This window comes from Aphelocoma coerulescens, chromosome 1, assembly GCF_041296385.1.
Source record: "Aphelocoma coerulescens isolate FSJ_1873_10779 chromosome 1, UR_Acoe_1.0, whole genome shotgun sequence".
NCBI classification, from domain to species: domain Eukaryota; kingdom Metazoa; phylum Chordata; class Aves; order Passeriformes; family Corvidae; genus Aphelocoma; species Aphelocoma coerulescens.
Window position 1 is genome coordinate 39,220,334 of NC_091013.1, and position 15,066 is coordinate 39,235,399.

At 36.9% G+C, this 15,066-nt stretch overlaps 1 protein-coding gene across 2 annotated transcripts in view; it reads left to right on the forward strand.

Moving 5' to 3' along the window:
- The window catches only part of NALCN (sodium leak channel, non-selective), a 229,631-nt gene that overhangs the window by 15,225 nt on the left and 199,340 nt on the right, over positions 1 to 15,066 (forward strand). For both annotated transcript variants that reach the window (XM_069007795.1, XM_069007806.1), the window contains exons 3-5: positions 5,103 to 5,186; positions 6,764 to 6,903; positions 7,722 to 7,850. In XM_069007795.1, coding sequence (XP_068863896.1) covers positions 5,103 to 5,186; positions 6,764 to 6,903; positions 7,722 to 7,850 — 353 coding nt within the window. The remainder of the gene's footprint in view (positions 1 to 5,102; positions 5,187 to 6,763; positions 6,904 to 7,721; positions 7,851 to 15,066) is intronic.

Here is a 15,066-nt window from a genome sequence, read left to right on the forward strand (position 1 = left end):
ATGTGTTACTTAAACATCTGATGTTGGAACAGTTCGGTACAATGCACAAATTGAACTTGTTTAATTCAGTGATGATAAGTGATATTATACTCATTGTAGCCATTCAGAGTTAAGTTTTACACAGAAATTCTAATTCTGTTGGCTTTTTCAAATCAATTGCTGTTATGTGAGTATATTTTAAATAAGTTCTTTTGTTATGAATGAAGATACTTTATGATAAAGAAGACATAGAGAAAATGAGAAGCTGTGTCATTCCCACACACATATATTGTTTATTTTTTTCCCCTAATACAGACTTTTTAAGAAAATGTATGTTGGTTTATTTTGAAGTGATCCTATCACTGTTGTAGAGGACTAAATTAGAGGTGATCACCCATTTTAAAAGAAGTCAGTTTTTCTTCAGTTATTAGCATGGTCCTAACTAAGCAATTCACAATTTCCTTTGTTTCCTGCTAAGGTTTGACACATGAGGACATTAGCGAAATAATTTTATTTTGAGGGATGAAAAAGGAGAATTTAGAACAGAAGTCAGACATAGGTTTTCTTCTTGATTGGGCCATATTTCTTCATTGGCTTTACTGTGTGAGTAAAGTACTGAAAGCATTTGTCAGGTTGGGGTCTGAACTGGATTGTCCATATTGTTCTGCTGCTAAGCAGACTATAAACTGCGGGTTTTTAAGGAAATAGGGTAAGTTTGAAGTTGAGCCAAAAACATAAGGGATGTATGCATACTCTGTGACCAGGTAGGAGATACATACCATCTGTGTGTGTGTAGGTATCTGCATATGCAAGGACAGAGAGAGGTTAGGAAAGGTGCTCCCTTGAGCTCTGATTTAATTTTGTGTCCCACTCAGACTTCTGTGTTTCTGTGGAGTCAGGGAGTGGGGGAGGGAAGGTTGGTTTCCCTAACTCAGCTGTGCTCTCTCTTATAGCTTGCTTTTTCTGTGTTATAATGAGCATTGCATCTGGAGGAAAAAAAAAATATGCTCCCAAATTCTGATTCCCTCTATTCCTTCCATTTCCTTCTGTGCTTTTTTGCTGCTCCTAAAATCTCCATAAATGTCAGCCTCCACACTTTAATGCTTCTTTGTAGAGCTACACAAAGTAGCCCACAGGATCATCTGAAGGGTGTACCAGAGTTTTGGATCTGCTTTATCTACCACTACCAGCACATACAGGATCCAGTGATCATGACAAAATGGCACAGTAGCTTGTTGTTACGGAGCTTGCTGGTCTCTTTTGCATTCTTTCAGATGTCCTGTTTGTCAGAGACTGTGAGGAAAAGTGGGAGACTAAGGGTCTAATGAGAGAGCCAACACTACGGGAGTCCTTTCCAAATGATGGTAAATCTGATTTTTCAGGGCAGATATATTACGTCTTTCATTTAGCCTTCAGACAGAGTCAGCTGGAAAGAGGCAGGAGGGAAGGGTTGAGAGAACAGGTTGTAGGTCAGGGATGACAGAGAAACAGAGATTCCTGAAGGCAAGCAGGGAGGCAGAGGAGGCTGTTTGTTTACAGGGATTTGCTGTTCATCCCAAGGTGTTCCTGAGGTGTTAAGAGACAAGCAGGGCAGAAATGACCTAGGGAATGTCTATGCTATCATCTAGCTAAGCTATCTACCTTACCACAGAGATACTGAAATTGCTTGAGAAAATTAGCAGACATAATCAATCTTTAAGCAGATTGCTTTATGCAATTTGGATGTTAATTTCACAGACTATTTTGTTTTCAGCAGAGTTGATAATGAAATAAGCGTTTATTAAAGAATTGCAGTCCATCTAGTCATCCCTTCTGGGGATTACTCAAACTGTAATGGCTCTCATGGAGAGACTGCCCCAGGTGTTATTAGTTCTGCCTGTGGTTCTCTCTGGGTTTTGTACTGACTCACATTTTCAGTGTGTTAGGTCTTAATTTTTTTTTCTCTGTGAACTTTTATAATGATTGTTCAGGGCACCTAATATTGGCAATAGGTGTTTTATCTTTAATGTGCTCAGCACAATTGAGAAAGTGGATCTTCTGGCACCTTGTGGTGCTTTATTTTGGAGAAGTGGCAAATGATTTTGTTGTCTAGATAGGCTGTAAATCATATGGCTGGAGAAGCTTTCAGGACTTACTGTGCACAAGAAGAATCCACTATCCACTGGAGGCAGTAGGAAGTCAGCAACTTTAATGACTTTAAGATATTTTGATTAGTCTCTGCATAAGGCTTCTTGTCTACAGTACTAATCCTTCATGTTCTGGAATAGTGCATTCAGAAAAAAGTACCAAATGAAACTTTCTCAATAATTCTCAGATTTCAGCAGACACAATGAAAAAATGGTGTGGGGTTAGCACATTGCAATACTTCAGCTACTTTAGGTACAATGTCACCAGAGGTATTTAAATGTCATTTATGCATATTCCTTTCCAAGTCTAAGAACAAGCTGCCATTGACCATGAGTGTAGTATTTCAGCCCAAAGAATTTTTTTTCAAATGTGAATGAAACTCACTGTTCATTCCTATTAATATATAAGTTCTAGCCTGTATTTAGCCAGAATTAGATTTTTCATGGAAGTAGCACATATATTCTGATTTTTTCATTAAGCAGAATGTGGTCCTGCCTTAAGAATGCTTCCAACAGCAACTAACATCCAATATGTCAATACACAGTATGAAAGCATTAAAGATTCCCCACCACATCCACTGCCAGACAAAAGGCAAACAGGATTTAGCCAAAAAGGCAAATAGGATTTAGCCAAAGCCTCTCTACATGTAAAGTGGAAAGGACCAGGACCTCCCCTAAAAGAAGTCTTTTTTTCAGTATTGAGTAGTTCAGGTGCTCTGAGTTTCTGTAGGCGATCCACTGAAAGCCACCCTTACTGGGAGGGTGAAGCGGTGGAAGCAGGCCTGGTGTGAGAGAGAGAGCAGTGAGGTGGTGCAGCAGCCTAACTGGTGAGAAGACTGGAAAGGGTCATGACATCTTCCTTTGTAAGGAGAAAACAGCAAAGCTGCTTCAATCATACCATACCTATTGTGGAGAGAAAAAGCAGTTTCTAAAAAAAGATTTGGTTTCAGTGAGAACTTGGTGGGTTATTCACAGGGGAGTGAATATAGGAACTCCTGCACAAGTTCATGCTCAGATCTGTACAGAACAACTCAGGGAAGACTTTTTGTTTAGACAAAAGGTGCTTAAGAGAAGAAGAGTAATTTTCAAGGAGTTCTTCAGCAAGAGAAAGACCAATCAGCATTTTTGTTCAGAGCCACAATTGAAGGACTCAAGTTGCATGTTGATACAAATCTCATTGGAGATTTGTTCCAGAGTAAGAGATTCAGAGTGTGAGTAGCTAATCTCTGTAGAGAAATAGCATATTTCTGCTTCACAGGTACTGAACATAACAACTAAATAGCTGAGTTCTCCCAGCCCTGAGTGAAGAGTTACTGAGTAGCTCAGTTTACTCAGGGAACTAAGTCTACTATCTTCAGGAAGGACAGGCTAAAAATATGATGCAAAAGTTCCTGTTCTGTTTCTTCCCTAATTTGCAGTCTTCCCCCTCTTAGTTCTTGAATTGAGAACTGTAACATCTTTAGGTGTTAGAAAATCCTTGGCTGAAGTTCTCTGTCCTTTATTTCTGATATGAAAATCACTTACTGTATTTTCTTGATATGCTAACAGTTCACTTCTGCCCTGAATAATTTTAAGCAAGAGAAATAAATATTTAAAACATATTTTGTCTCTGTTTACACAATATATCATGCTGTCACCTACTGCAAGGAATGATAAATCATTTTTAGGATAGTGTATGTCATTGAAAATATTAGATTAAAACAAAACATCTTGTCTGTGCTTTTAGAATCAATGATAATGCTGAGACATTTAAAAACAAATATTGAAATAATTATAACTGAGATAAGTTAAAATGTTTATAAAGCCAGGAATCACATATTAGGCCAAGTCCAATAACGGCTTCAAGACTCTTCAGACATGACAATAAATTTTTCCCTCAATTATACCTGTGAAAAGTGGATGTCAAGCATTGTCATATGTACCTGGAAGATCACTTAACAGAAGAGGACCCAAAGAATGTATGAAGCAGGGAAGGCTGTATTAAATCTGTTGTGAGAAACTTCATTTGAAAAGCTGTGATTTTGTGCCCTGAGATGCATTGTCATTGTCTCTGCATATGTTTCTACATGAATGGGATATCCACTTTCCTTAGGCATATTTTTGTCTAGTCTCCCTCTCAACAAGCTTCATCTCTCTATATATGCATTTGTTCCCCAAATTCCTCTGTGCTCCACGAGGTCCACAAAACTATCTAATGCTTAGCCATAATCTATCTAATAAATGTAGATATTTTTCAGTTCAGTGTTTGAAGTGTCTGGCATCAGCAGCCCAACAAAGAAGTGTTCTTATAGCTTGCAGTAGAGGGCCTGTGTCACATGTTGTCAGGAATGGTGTGAAACATGAGGATATTGAAGCATGCAAACTGGAACAGAGGTTGAGAATAGTGTTGTATAAAGGAAACTGAGCTTGGATGCAGAATTCTCTATGCTGCCTTTTAGGAGTGATCTCTGGATTGGACTGACACAAAACCGTGCTCTGATGTTGTTACAGTGGTTACTATCAAGTGGTTTTGAAATAGCAAGGCTTCTCCAGAGCATGGAAAATGACTGAAAACTTATGAAAAAATGGGTGTAAAATGATACTGATTTAATTGAAGCTGTTCAACAGTATTCAAATAATTGAATGGCACAACAGATTGCTAGATTGCTAGCATTTTACACTTATCTTCCTGTGTAAGTATTTTGTAATGGGCAATACAATGGAAAAGTACAGTGTTCATTTTGTGTGTTTTTTGATTTACAGCGAAGTCTTTGTAAGTTTTTGAAACGAACTTAGAAGTATTGCACAAGAATGAAGTTAGTATTTATTCACCCACAAGATGTGTATATGTGTTTCTAGCATATTCTAATCCAGATACTAGGCTTTTGGAGTCTTTCAAAAGTGACCTCTTAAAAATACACAGGGAAGACTTCTTCTCCTTCCAAGAGCTCTTGCTTATGATATTTGTAAATTCTGACTGTAAACAAAAATTAACCTCTTAGCATTCCTTTCTTGTAGGGTGATAGCTCCTATGTAAAGGATCGTTGGTGTGTGTTTGATGGATTCATGGTCTTTTGTCTTTGGGTGTCACTGGTTTTACAGGTAATCATTTAACTTCCTTTTACAATGAATAGTTCCTTAATTGTGAAAAATACATGGCACAACCAAATAAATGTGAGTTGTGGAAGTAGAGTTGTATATGGATCAAATTGTTTTTAAAAAACCGTGCTGAATTAAACAGATTTATAATTGCACATTGCAGCATATCTACATTAGTAGTAGACTTTATCTTGATTATTTTTTCTTATTTAATCTGAAGTTTGTTAACATAAACCTGTGCAGTCAGAAGGAGAAAGAGGATCTTCAGAGAGACATTTCTCTCTTACTCCACATGACAGTTGTGCTCATTTCCTTCCAGTGAGTCTAGCAGGATGCCATGGTGACTAGGTCAGGCGCCAAGAGGGAGAATTATTCCAATGGTAGATGTTTGCCATTCTGTAAGTGTAACGATATAGTGAGTGGAGTGATTTCATGCAATATCACTCACACCTAAAAAACATTTTCCAAAATTCATATTGAAGCATGATGAAAAAAAATACATTTGGAAACAGTCTGATAAATTTTTTATAAAGAAGGGAACTTGGACATTTTGCAAAAAAATTACAGTGCTAAGGTGTAGGTCAAATTTTGTCCTGCAAATCAGTCAGTCCTTAGCTGTACCTGGTTTTCTGGGTAAGAACAGGTTGAAAACTCTGACATTGAGCTTAAAGTAGCATAAGGATTGTAAAAGTTCTCTAGTGATTGCTGTTAGGCACTTATGCATTTCTGACATATTTAAGACACATTGTAATTTTCTGCTTTTTACGCAGGGGAGACTTTGGTACACCTTGTACACGTGCAGAATGAAGTTTGATCATACAGACAAGCACCGTACATTACCCAGTTCATGCATTGCCAGGTTCCCCTTCCATTTTCTTAGTACTTTGAGCAAACATTAAATCAAGCAGTTACTCTCCGAGAGTGAGAGACAAGGATTAAAACAAGACATTTGCACCCAATCATTCAGCTAAATACTCTTTATGGAGTGCATAACCTGTCAGTGTACTGAGGAAATGGTTCCCTGTTCTGTGCCTTGGCTGAAATTTATGTTGTAAGTGGAGTCTAGGAGAAGATGATGTACAGTTTTGTCATGCACTTGGAATTAAACGGAGAATTTATAATCAGGTTGCAACTCATTAGGCAATCTGTGTACATGTACTTTCATATAATAGTAAAAACCTTAGTGCTGTACAACATTAACAGATACTGATTTTCATATTTGAAAATATATATTAATAACTTCTAACAACATTGTGGGAAACGTTTGGGGTAGGACTAGCACAGAAGCAGGCAGATGGCACAAGCTTGCACAGTCTTCTTGAGCTGTTTGAGACTCAGACATCATGAACATGGGCAGCTTATATTTTGTTAATTTCATGAGGGTAGTTTAGAAGTGGATTGAAGTATTTACAAAAACTTGTTTAAAAAAATATGGTACAAATAAACTATAAAATAAACCAAGAAAAGATTGAAAATGAAAATAAAAAACATGTATAGTATTAACACTTTTAAAGCTCTATAAATGAACATGGGTGCAGGACAGGGTCATCAAGACAACCTACTGATTCTTTTCTTTGTAGGTGTTTGAAATAGCTGAAATAGTTGACCAAATGTCACCTTGGGGCATGTTACGGATTCCACGACCGCTCATTATGATCCGAGCATTCCGGATATATTTTCGTTTTGAGCTGCCAAGAACTAGGATAACAAATATCTTGAAGTAAGTAAGGCTGTTGTCTGAAAAATAATAGAACTTATTTCAGTTTTGACTTAGAAGACTGACTGTGTAGTCAGTCAATGACCCTTCATGCTTAATGGGCATTTTCCCTCCTGAGTTTTAGTTCTGGCCAAAAAATTCTTGCTATTATCCATATTTAAGGAATCATCAGGTTTTATAGAAAATGATCAGAACTTTCAAATATTAAATAAATTTTAACAAATTTTGCTAGTAACTGTAGCCAGTAATTTTCAACCAATGGCAGTAAATTCTATTCCATTAATATGGCCATTTAATAATCAAGGTGAATACCCTTAGTAGGATAATATTTGTAAATAACAGTACGTGAGCACATGCTCTAACCATTCCAGTTACGATTGTGCATGTATTGGTGTGTGCACAGAGATGCAAACACATGTAAGTGTGCTTGGTACAGCATGTAATGGCAAAAAACATGTCATGGTAAAGTGAAAGAGTTTTTTGGTCTTTATTCACTATCAAGTTTATTTCATTACCGTATCTTGTCTGTAAAAGTTGTTAAATAGTATTTTACAGAAGTCAGATTTTATGCATTTTATTTGGGTATTTTTGTTCCACCCTTTGCCATTTTCAGGTGGTTTAATTACCCTAACTTAAGGGTTTAGAAAAAATCACAGCCCCCTTTTCTGTTTGTGCACAGAGCGAGAGAACAGTTTTAAGGACAAATTTTCTGCAGCATGAAATACAGCTCTTTTTGCATGAGCATATTTTCTATTTCAGAGATTTTCAGAGGAGACTTCATATTTCCTGTGCTTTCAGTGACCTGTTTATCTTTTTGCCAGGCGTTCTGGAGAGCAAATATGGAGCGTTTCAATTTTCCTTCTGTTCTTTCTTCTCCTGTATGGGATCCTGGGAGTGCAGATGTTTGGAACTTTTACGTACCATTGTGTGACTGATGACACACAGCCAGGGTGAGTTCACCTGTGCAGGCATGATGTTGGCCTGTTCTTTCTTTGCATATGTTTTATTTTAGTTGGCATCAGTAGATGTAAAATGGACTTAATAGATTAAAAGCAGTCCAGCAAAATACACTAACGCAAATTGGGGAAACAAAAATAGTAAGAATTATGAAAAATACAAATTTTAACCATGACAGAGAGATTACAATTTGTGGCACTTGGCTGTAGTCTGACTTAAGGGACTGAGTGACTGGGTATATTGGGTGGGGCAGGGAGGTGAGAGAGCAGGAAAGCATAAGGGATTTTTAAGAAGAGCATTGCCACTGGTGGCTGATCTGGGTCACTGATGATTCATCAGCTGTTGCACTCTTCTGTCTTTTCCTAGAATGTCTTTATATGGGGCCAGACCTAAAGAAGCCCTAGAATCATAGAACCACAGAGTAGTTTGGGCTGGAAGGGACCTTTAAAGGTCATCTAGTCCAACCTCCCTGCAATGAGCAGCGACATCTTCAAGTAGATCATGTTACTCAGAGCCCCTGTCTAACCTGACCTTGCACGTTTCCAGGGATGGGAAGGATACCACCTCTCTGGGCAACCTCTTCCAGTATCTCAGGCCCTTTCAGAAATAAGAGTTCTCTGGGACCTGATGCTATGGTTCAAAGATCCTTTTTTCCCAGCCTTTGCAAAATACTGATGGTCAATATTTTACACTGGTAATCGAGTATACATCACGTTTTTGATTCGACATGTACTTAACCACGAGATTACCTCAGAAGTACAATATAGCCTCTAGAGTCACTGAGATGGCTCATAAAATCACAGATAACATGCTTACCTGTCCTGTTGAATTGGGGGCTTGACTGTGTCCTTGACTACCATTACATTGTGAGAGTCTATTGCATCTATTTCTTTGTTTGGTCCCTGTTCCTTTGCATAGGGAGATGTTGGCTCTGGAGTTGTGGCCTTTGTTTTAGTCAAATTGGATCCTTTTATTCCTATACTGAATTTTTCAGAACATAAAATTAATCGAGTAAGTATTGTAAGAAAGCAAAACACCACTTAATCTGCTACTGAGCTGAATAAAATGTCTGATCATTGCAAAACTCTGTGTTAAAGCTTTTTCTAAACTAAAACTAAAAACTATCAAGTATAAAATTAGAAGCAGCAGATACAAAAAAGGTTATAAAATTATTTGAGAATATGGTATACCAAATACCAAAATACAGTATTTTGTTGAATTAAAAAAAAATTGCTTTGGGGCATTTTCTCAATTATGTAATCAATAATGTAGTAAAATATGGAGCTTATCTTCATATACTTCATGCACATAAGTTCTTTCATTCTAATTTTTCCTCTCTTAAGAGAAAAGCTTTATAGGACAGATGTTTTGACAGTTTCCTGTAGACATGGGGAAAAAGATTCTTTGTAAAAAATTTGCTTGTGGTAATGAGAAGGTCTGTAATTCTGTGAGTTAAAGAATGTTGTTTGGAAAACAAGAAGTGGAACACACAATGCAGGAAAGATTGCGCATCATGCACTTGCTTGTGTCACTGAATATAACTGTTCCTTAAAATCAGCAGAAAAAGATGAAATGTGACATAATAATGTTTGCCATATGGAAATTTAAGTTTATAACTTTAAGGCTGGCCATAAAAATTTTGGCTAATTTTTCTTCATGTCTTGTAAGGCATTATTATTATTATTAAAAAAAAAAAAAAGGTATACAGAAACCCCTCAATTTTAGGTTTTTGAAAGGCTGGACTACAGGAAAATGTTAGAAGGGACAAATGTCCAGTGTATAAAATAAAATTTAAAACCTGCCTAAATAGGATTAAAGTTGGAAAAGTCAAGTATGCAGAACTAAGGGAATTTTAGACTTGGAAGTTTGAACATCTAGCCTTAACTCCTTTTTTTTTTCCATATCATCAAGTATATATGGTTTTAGCTGTATAAATATTAGTAATCTAATTTAAGTTACTTCTAAGGTACCTGGGATTGGCACCTTCAGCAAGCAGTTAATCACTTTTGCTATCTTAGAACCAGAGTTATAATTTTAAATGGCTCCTGTGATTGTGTATGATGACTACAGTTACATTGTACACCACTTTTTTCCCTGAAAGTGTTCCCCCGTTTTTTCTGATGAATGGTGCTCATCCAAAGAACAACATACTTTTTTCTTTGTTTCTTGACATGTGGATGTATGCCTCAGTTTTGGCATACTGCTTATTCCTACTCTGAAAATATTGATTTCCTCTTCTTGTCTGCAATATTCACCGTGATATATTGTGGAGACTTAACAACTATTTAAATTTTGAGGAATGCGGTGCAGAAGCTCAGGTTGGAGTTACAGTGGGCCTTCTTCATGTAGGTCAAGGCTGACCTTCCTGGACTTAACTGCAGAATTTATAATTCTCACCATGGGCTAGGAAAAGAAATATAGAGAAAGAAATAACAGTTCTGGTGCAAAAAGAGGACAATATGGACAGATATTGGTCCAAAATATAGTTAGAAAGAAGGGGCCATTTAACTTCTGAATCCAGGAAAGTTTATTAGCTGGGATGTAATAGAGCACAAAAGCATGAAAATTGCCTTGCCAAATTTTACTTTTGTCTTCGAAGTTCAGTTTCTCAACTTTATAGTGAGGGTTAAACATTCCTCTCAGAGGTTGAGTCTGTCTGTCTCTCTTTCAGGTGGCTCAGTTCCAGGCAATGGAGAGTGGCCAAAGTTGGCTGTACTTGTCCTTAAATAACTTCAGTCTTTACTAAGCCACAGCTGTAAATTTTCAGTATTTCTGCAAACCAGATCCCAGGCTCCTGAGTCAAGATTAGAGAAATGAAAAGCATCCAATTAGCGACCACCTGTGAGAACTTTAATTTTAGGTGATTTGCTTCTTATTATGCAGAACTCCACGTCAAGCAGCAAGGGTAAAATCTGATTTTTGTGGTCAAGACTTCATCTGTTTCTGACATTTGTCTACTGCCTTATGAATTATTATTATGAGGGAGTCAAGTGTCTTTTGAAAATGGTGTCTTAAAATCCTTCTATTCTTTTTTATTTGAAAGGACACGGCATCCTCATCAGACATTTATTGTCTCTTGACTACTGCAAGTTATCTTTTCGTCCTTTTCAATGCCCACACTGCCTGACCACCTGTCTCTCCACCTCCTCAGTCATTTTCTGATGTTAACTCCAACAAACAGAAATACTGAAGTGAGCTAACCACAGTCGGAGTTTTCATTCTGTTTGAGAAATCAGCAGAATCTGAGTTGCTTACAAAGGCTGAAAAGTTTACTGTTGTTTGATAAGTCCTTTTTTCCTTCATTCTTACAATCATCTTCCCTGTAGGGAACATTGTCTTCTTCTTAGACAATTTTTTTACTCTATTCCCTCATGATTATGACTTACCTTTTTTCAACTATGCTGTAAAAACTTTTTCCTGATGATATCTCCAACCAATATATCTTTTTCTGTCAAGAATTGGTATACTACATGGATTTACTTACTATGGATCTTCTCTAGTTGCTTGAAAAATGGTATGTTTGGAATGTAATCTATGTATAATCCAGTTATCCTGATAATAAATCAATATTATTATTTAAATAATAATATGTAAGTCTATATATTATAAACAATTTGGCAGGGTTTTTTTTATATATATCTGAGATTAATTTCAGGGATGAACAATATAAGGTGAAAGAAGTTGTGTTCCCAGATCTACTGTGATTTACTCTTGGTAACCCCCAGTATACAAAAGGAACTTTCACAAGGACAGGAGAGAGAAATTTTTTCCAAATCATTGCTGTAGCTACTTAGTGCTTTCTTTACTCCCAAGATACACAAGAATGATTCCAAAGTGCACAATCAGCTTGTATTTATTCCACAACAGTAAATTTTCCTTTTGTAAATCTCAGTCTGCACTGGAGCTAGGAGAGAGGAAGCTTCATAAACAGAGAAAATGCTAATATGGCTATCTGCCATAAATTGTAGTACTTGCCTATGTCTTTTCCCAAAGTAATTATTTAAGGTGCTTTTTTTTTTGAACACTTTTGATAAGGTAAAGTCTGAATACTTCTGTAGACCCATCTGCCTTGTCACCATGGCAGTCAATTTAAAATCCTTCTTTGCAAGGTTTCTTGTTTAAAGCAGGAGATGCCCAGGAAAACAGATAAAAAAATAATTACTGAGTAATGGAAAGATCTAAGAGGTTCCTGGTCATATTTCCATCTGTCTGTGGATAGGCCACGAAAATGTCAGAAAACAACTTCAAAGACTCTGAATCTGAAAGTTCACCACAATATCTAATAGAGAAAATAAATATGATTAAAAAGAACAAAAGGAATTTGAGATACTATCTTACATCAGCAGTGGGAAAGTAAGAATGAGTAATCAGGTTTCTGAGACAGGGAAGAAATCAAAGACCAAGCTTGAAAAATCAATGTAACAGGACGTCTTTAACAGAGCACATTAATTTATTGATTTTAGTGAACAACCAGATCTGCTTTAATATTGTCTTTGGGATTTATTCGCACTGTCTCTACTGGTAACATGTCTCTAGTATAAACTCCTCAAGGACAAGAGAATGGAAAAAGTCTTACTTTTCCAGGCCTGATGTTGTTTATAAAACCCCAATGGACCCCAACCAAAACCAATTAAAATACAGCATCAGTCAAAATGTGAAGTAATTCAGTTTAAATGCAATCCTGTCAGAAGAGTGGAAGAGAGTGCTAATGGGGTGACCAGTACCTTCAGGAGCTGGACTCTCATCACTTTCAGAGGGGCATGTGATTTCTGAGCAGAAATCCTATTTTTTATTAAAATTGTTATACAGATAGTTATTCAAAGTTAGTATACTTCTGATTCATTTAACACAGATTTTACAGTGTTTTTGTTTATCCAGCTCAGTTTTAAACAAAAAGGTGATCTTTTAGTGATGGTCTAGGATAGAATGAGAGAACCCAATTACCTCAGCTCCTGGTGGCTCAGTAATGACATATGCTTGTCTGTATTAAGATTTGGAGCCATTTAGCTTTACACAATTGTCTGTCTCAGTGCAGACGTCAAAATCGATTGAATTTCTTCTCAGCCTGTCAACCTTTATGGGGTTTCTTTGAGAGTAAGTCCTTTTGAGTAAGCTGGAGTAGATGTTATAGATTATTGGGAAATTGGCTCACTATATATACAAGAATTTAAATAACATAACTACCTAATCTCTCTGCTGTAGGGAAAGTTTATATTTAGCCACCACAAGATTTTTTACCCGGTAATCGCTGTACTGAGATAAGGCCTGGTGGGTAGTGAGCTTGCCACAGAAACCTGCAGGAGACCATGATGCTGGAACTCAGAACATCCTCCAGTGTATCACAAAATTTAGGGAAAGACCAGACATAGCCAGAGAAATGGAATCCCAAGAGTGATCTCCGCTGAATCTGCCTGATGGGTGATTGGGTATTGTTTGATTTCTTAAATATAAAGAAAGCTGGAAAAGTTCTGTTCTTTATATTGCAAGAGGAAGCCAGGCAACTAATAGAGCAGGCTGTGGATGTCCTGACATTCACAGGTTAAATAGCAGTTATCACTGAACATCTAACTTAACCTTGAAATGCTGTGCAAAAGAGTCACTTCTAGATGTGCAAACATTTATAAGGAATATTGAGACAAAAGTTTTGAAAGAGATCCGTTTCCATTATGTCTCACATCTCTTTCCATGAGTGATCTATTTCATATACTGTTTTGAAAACCAGGTGATTTTTCTTTTTGTGTTGTTTTCTGGAAGCTGAATGTGATGCCTAAATTTGATTAGTTTCACAATCCTTTGGATTAATGCAGTCCAGTAAGGCCTGGGAAATGCTGGAATATTCATCCTGAGATATTTGTGAGCAGACTGAAGCTATCATCTCAGCTTTTTTATTATTTCTGAGAGCTAGTGGAGGGTGGGTGGGAAGCACGAAAACAGTAGAAGTTTAAAAAGGGAGGAAGGGATAAGTAACAGGGCAAGAAAAGCCAGGGAATTATGTCTGAAATACTGTATCCTTGAAAGAATTCTGTGATGAATAAACAAACAAAAAATTTGTAAGCAGTTGGAGGAAAACAAGGAAGTGAGTAGGAGCTAATATGGATTTGTAAAGAATAAACCATGTCAAACAAATATAATTGTCTATGGCAGGATAATAGCCATGTGAATTGGAGAGGAGTGGATGTCGTATTTCTTTAGTTTAGAAAGGCTTTATAGCAGTCTCACAGGACATTTTTGTAAGCTGGCAGGAGGAGCATGGTCAAGGTGAAAATAATCGTAGAATAGGTTCAAAACTGCTTAAAAAACATGCTCAGTGAGATGCTATTAATTTTAGAATAGAAAGATCAGGGGGTCCACGTAAGCCTGCCATGTGCTTTTTGGAGTTTCGTTAACATCCTGCGTGGTGGCACATAGGATACACTTACTGCACTGAGGATGATGGGGGGGTTGGGAAGGACTGCACATGTTTTGGAAGGCAAGATTAGAATGAAAATTATTTTGAAAAATTGAAGACATGCTCTGAAAAGTTGGATGAAAGCAGGGACAATATACTGCACTGAGGAAATACCAGCTGTACAAATACAGCATTGTGAGTGATGTGGAAAAGATCTTCATAAAGTGATTTAGGGAGCATAATGAAGGAACAGAGATCAACAGTACTTTGCTCCTGTAAAAATGTATAATTGTAGTATCATACAACATATAGGCATCATCTGGAGAGAGTCTAAAGGAGGTAAATATAGAGAGAGAGAGCAGAGCTGATAAAGAGTGTTCAGCAGCTTTTTAACTTAAAAAAAGGTAGTGGACATATCACAGGTTTTGATTGGATAAGCACTTTTTCACAGAGTAAAGGAATCTGGTGTCTCTCTGTAATATCCTAGAATAGGAAATACATGTATCAAATTTCAGGACGAAAATTTCATGTCAGATAGGATATTAGGAAAAAAGTTTGTAGTGGTAGGGATAAATTTGCACCTGTCTATTCCTTAGAGAGGCTCTTAGTTTCCCTGCTGAGGATCTTTAAAACAGGCTGTGGGAACTTCTCTTGGGAAAGGTAGAAATACACTAGGGCAGAGAACTATATTTAATGTCCTGTTGAGTGCTCATCCAGCCTTATTTTTCTGTGATTTTATGTGGTCCTTTTTGACATAACAAAAGGTCAGGTATTGTTATCCTGGGCATCTGAAGAGTTTTGCTTTTGCTACATCTCTTTTA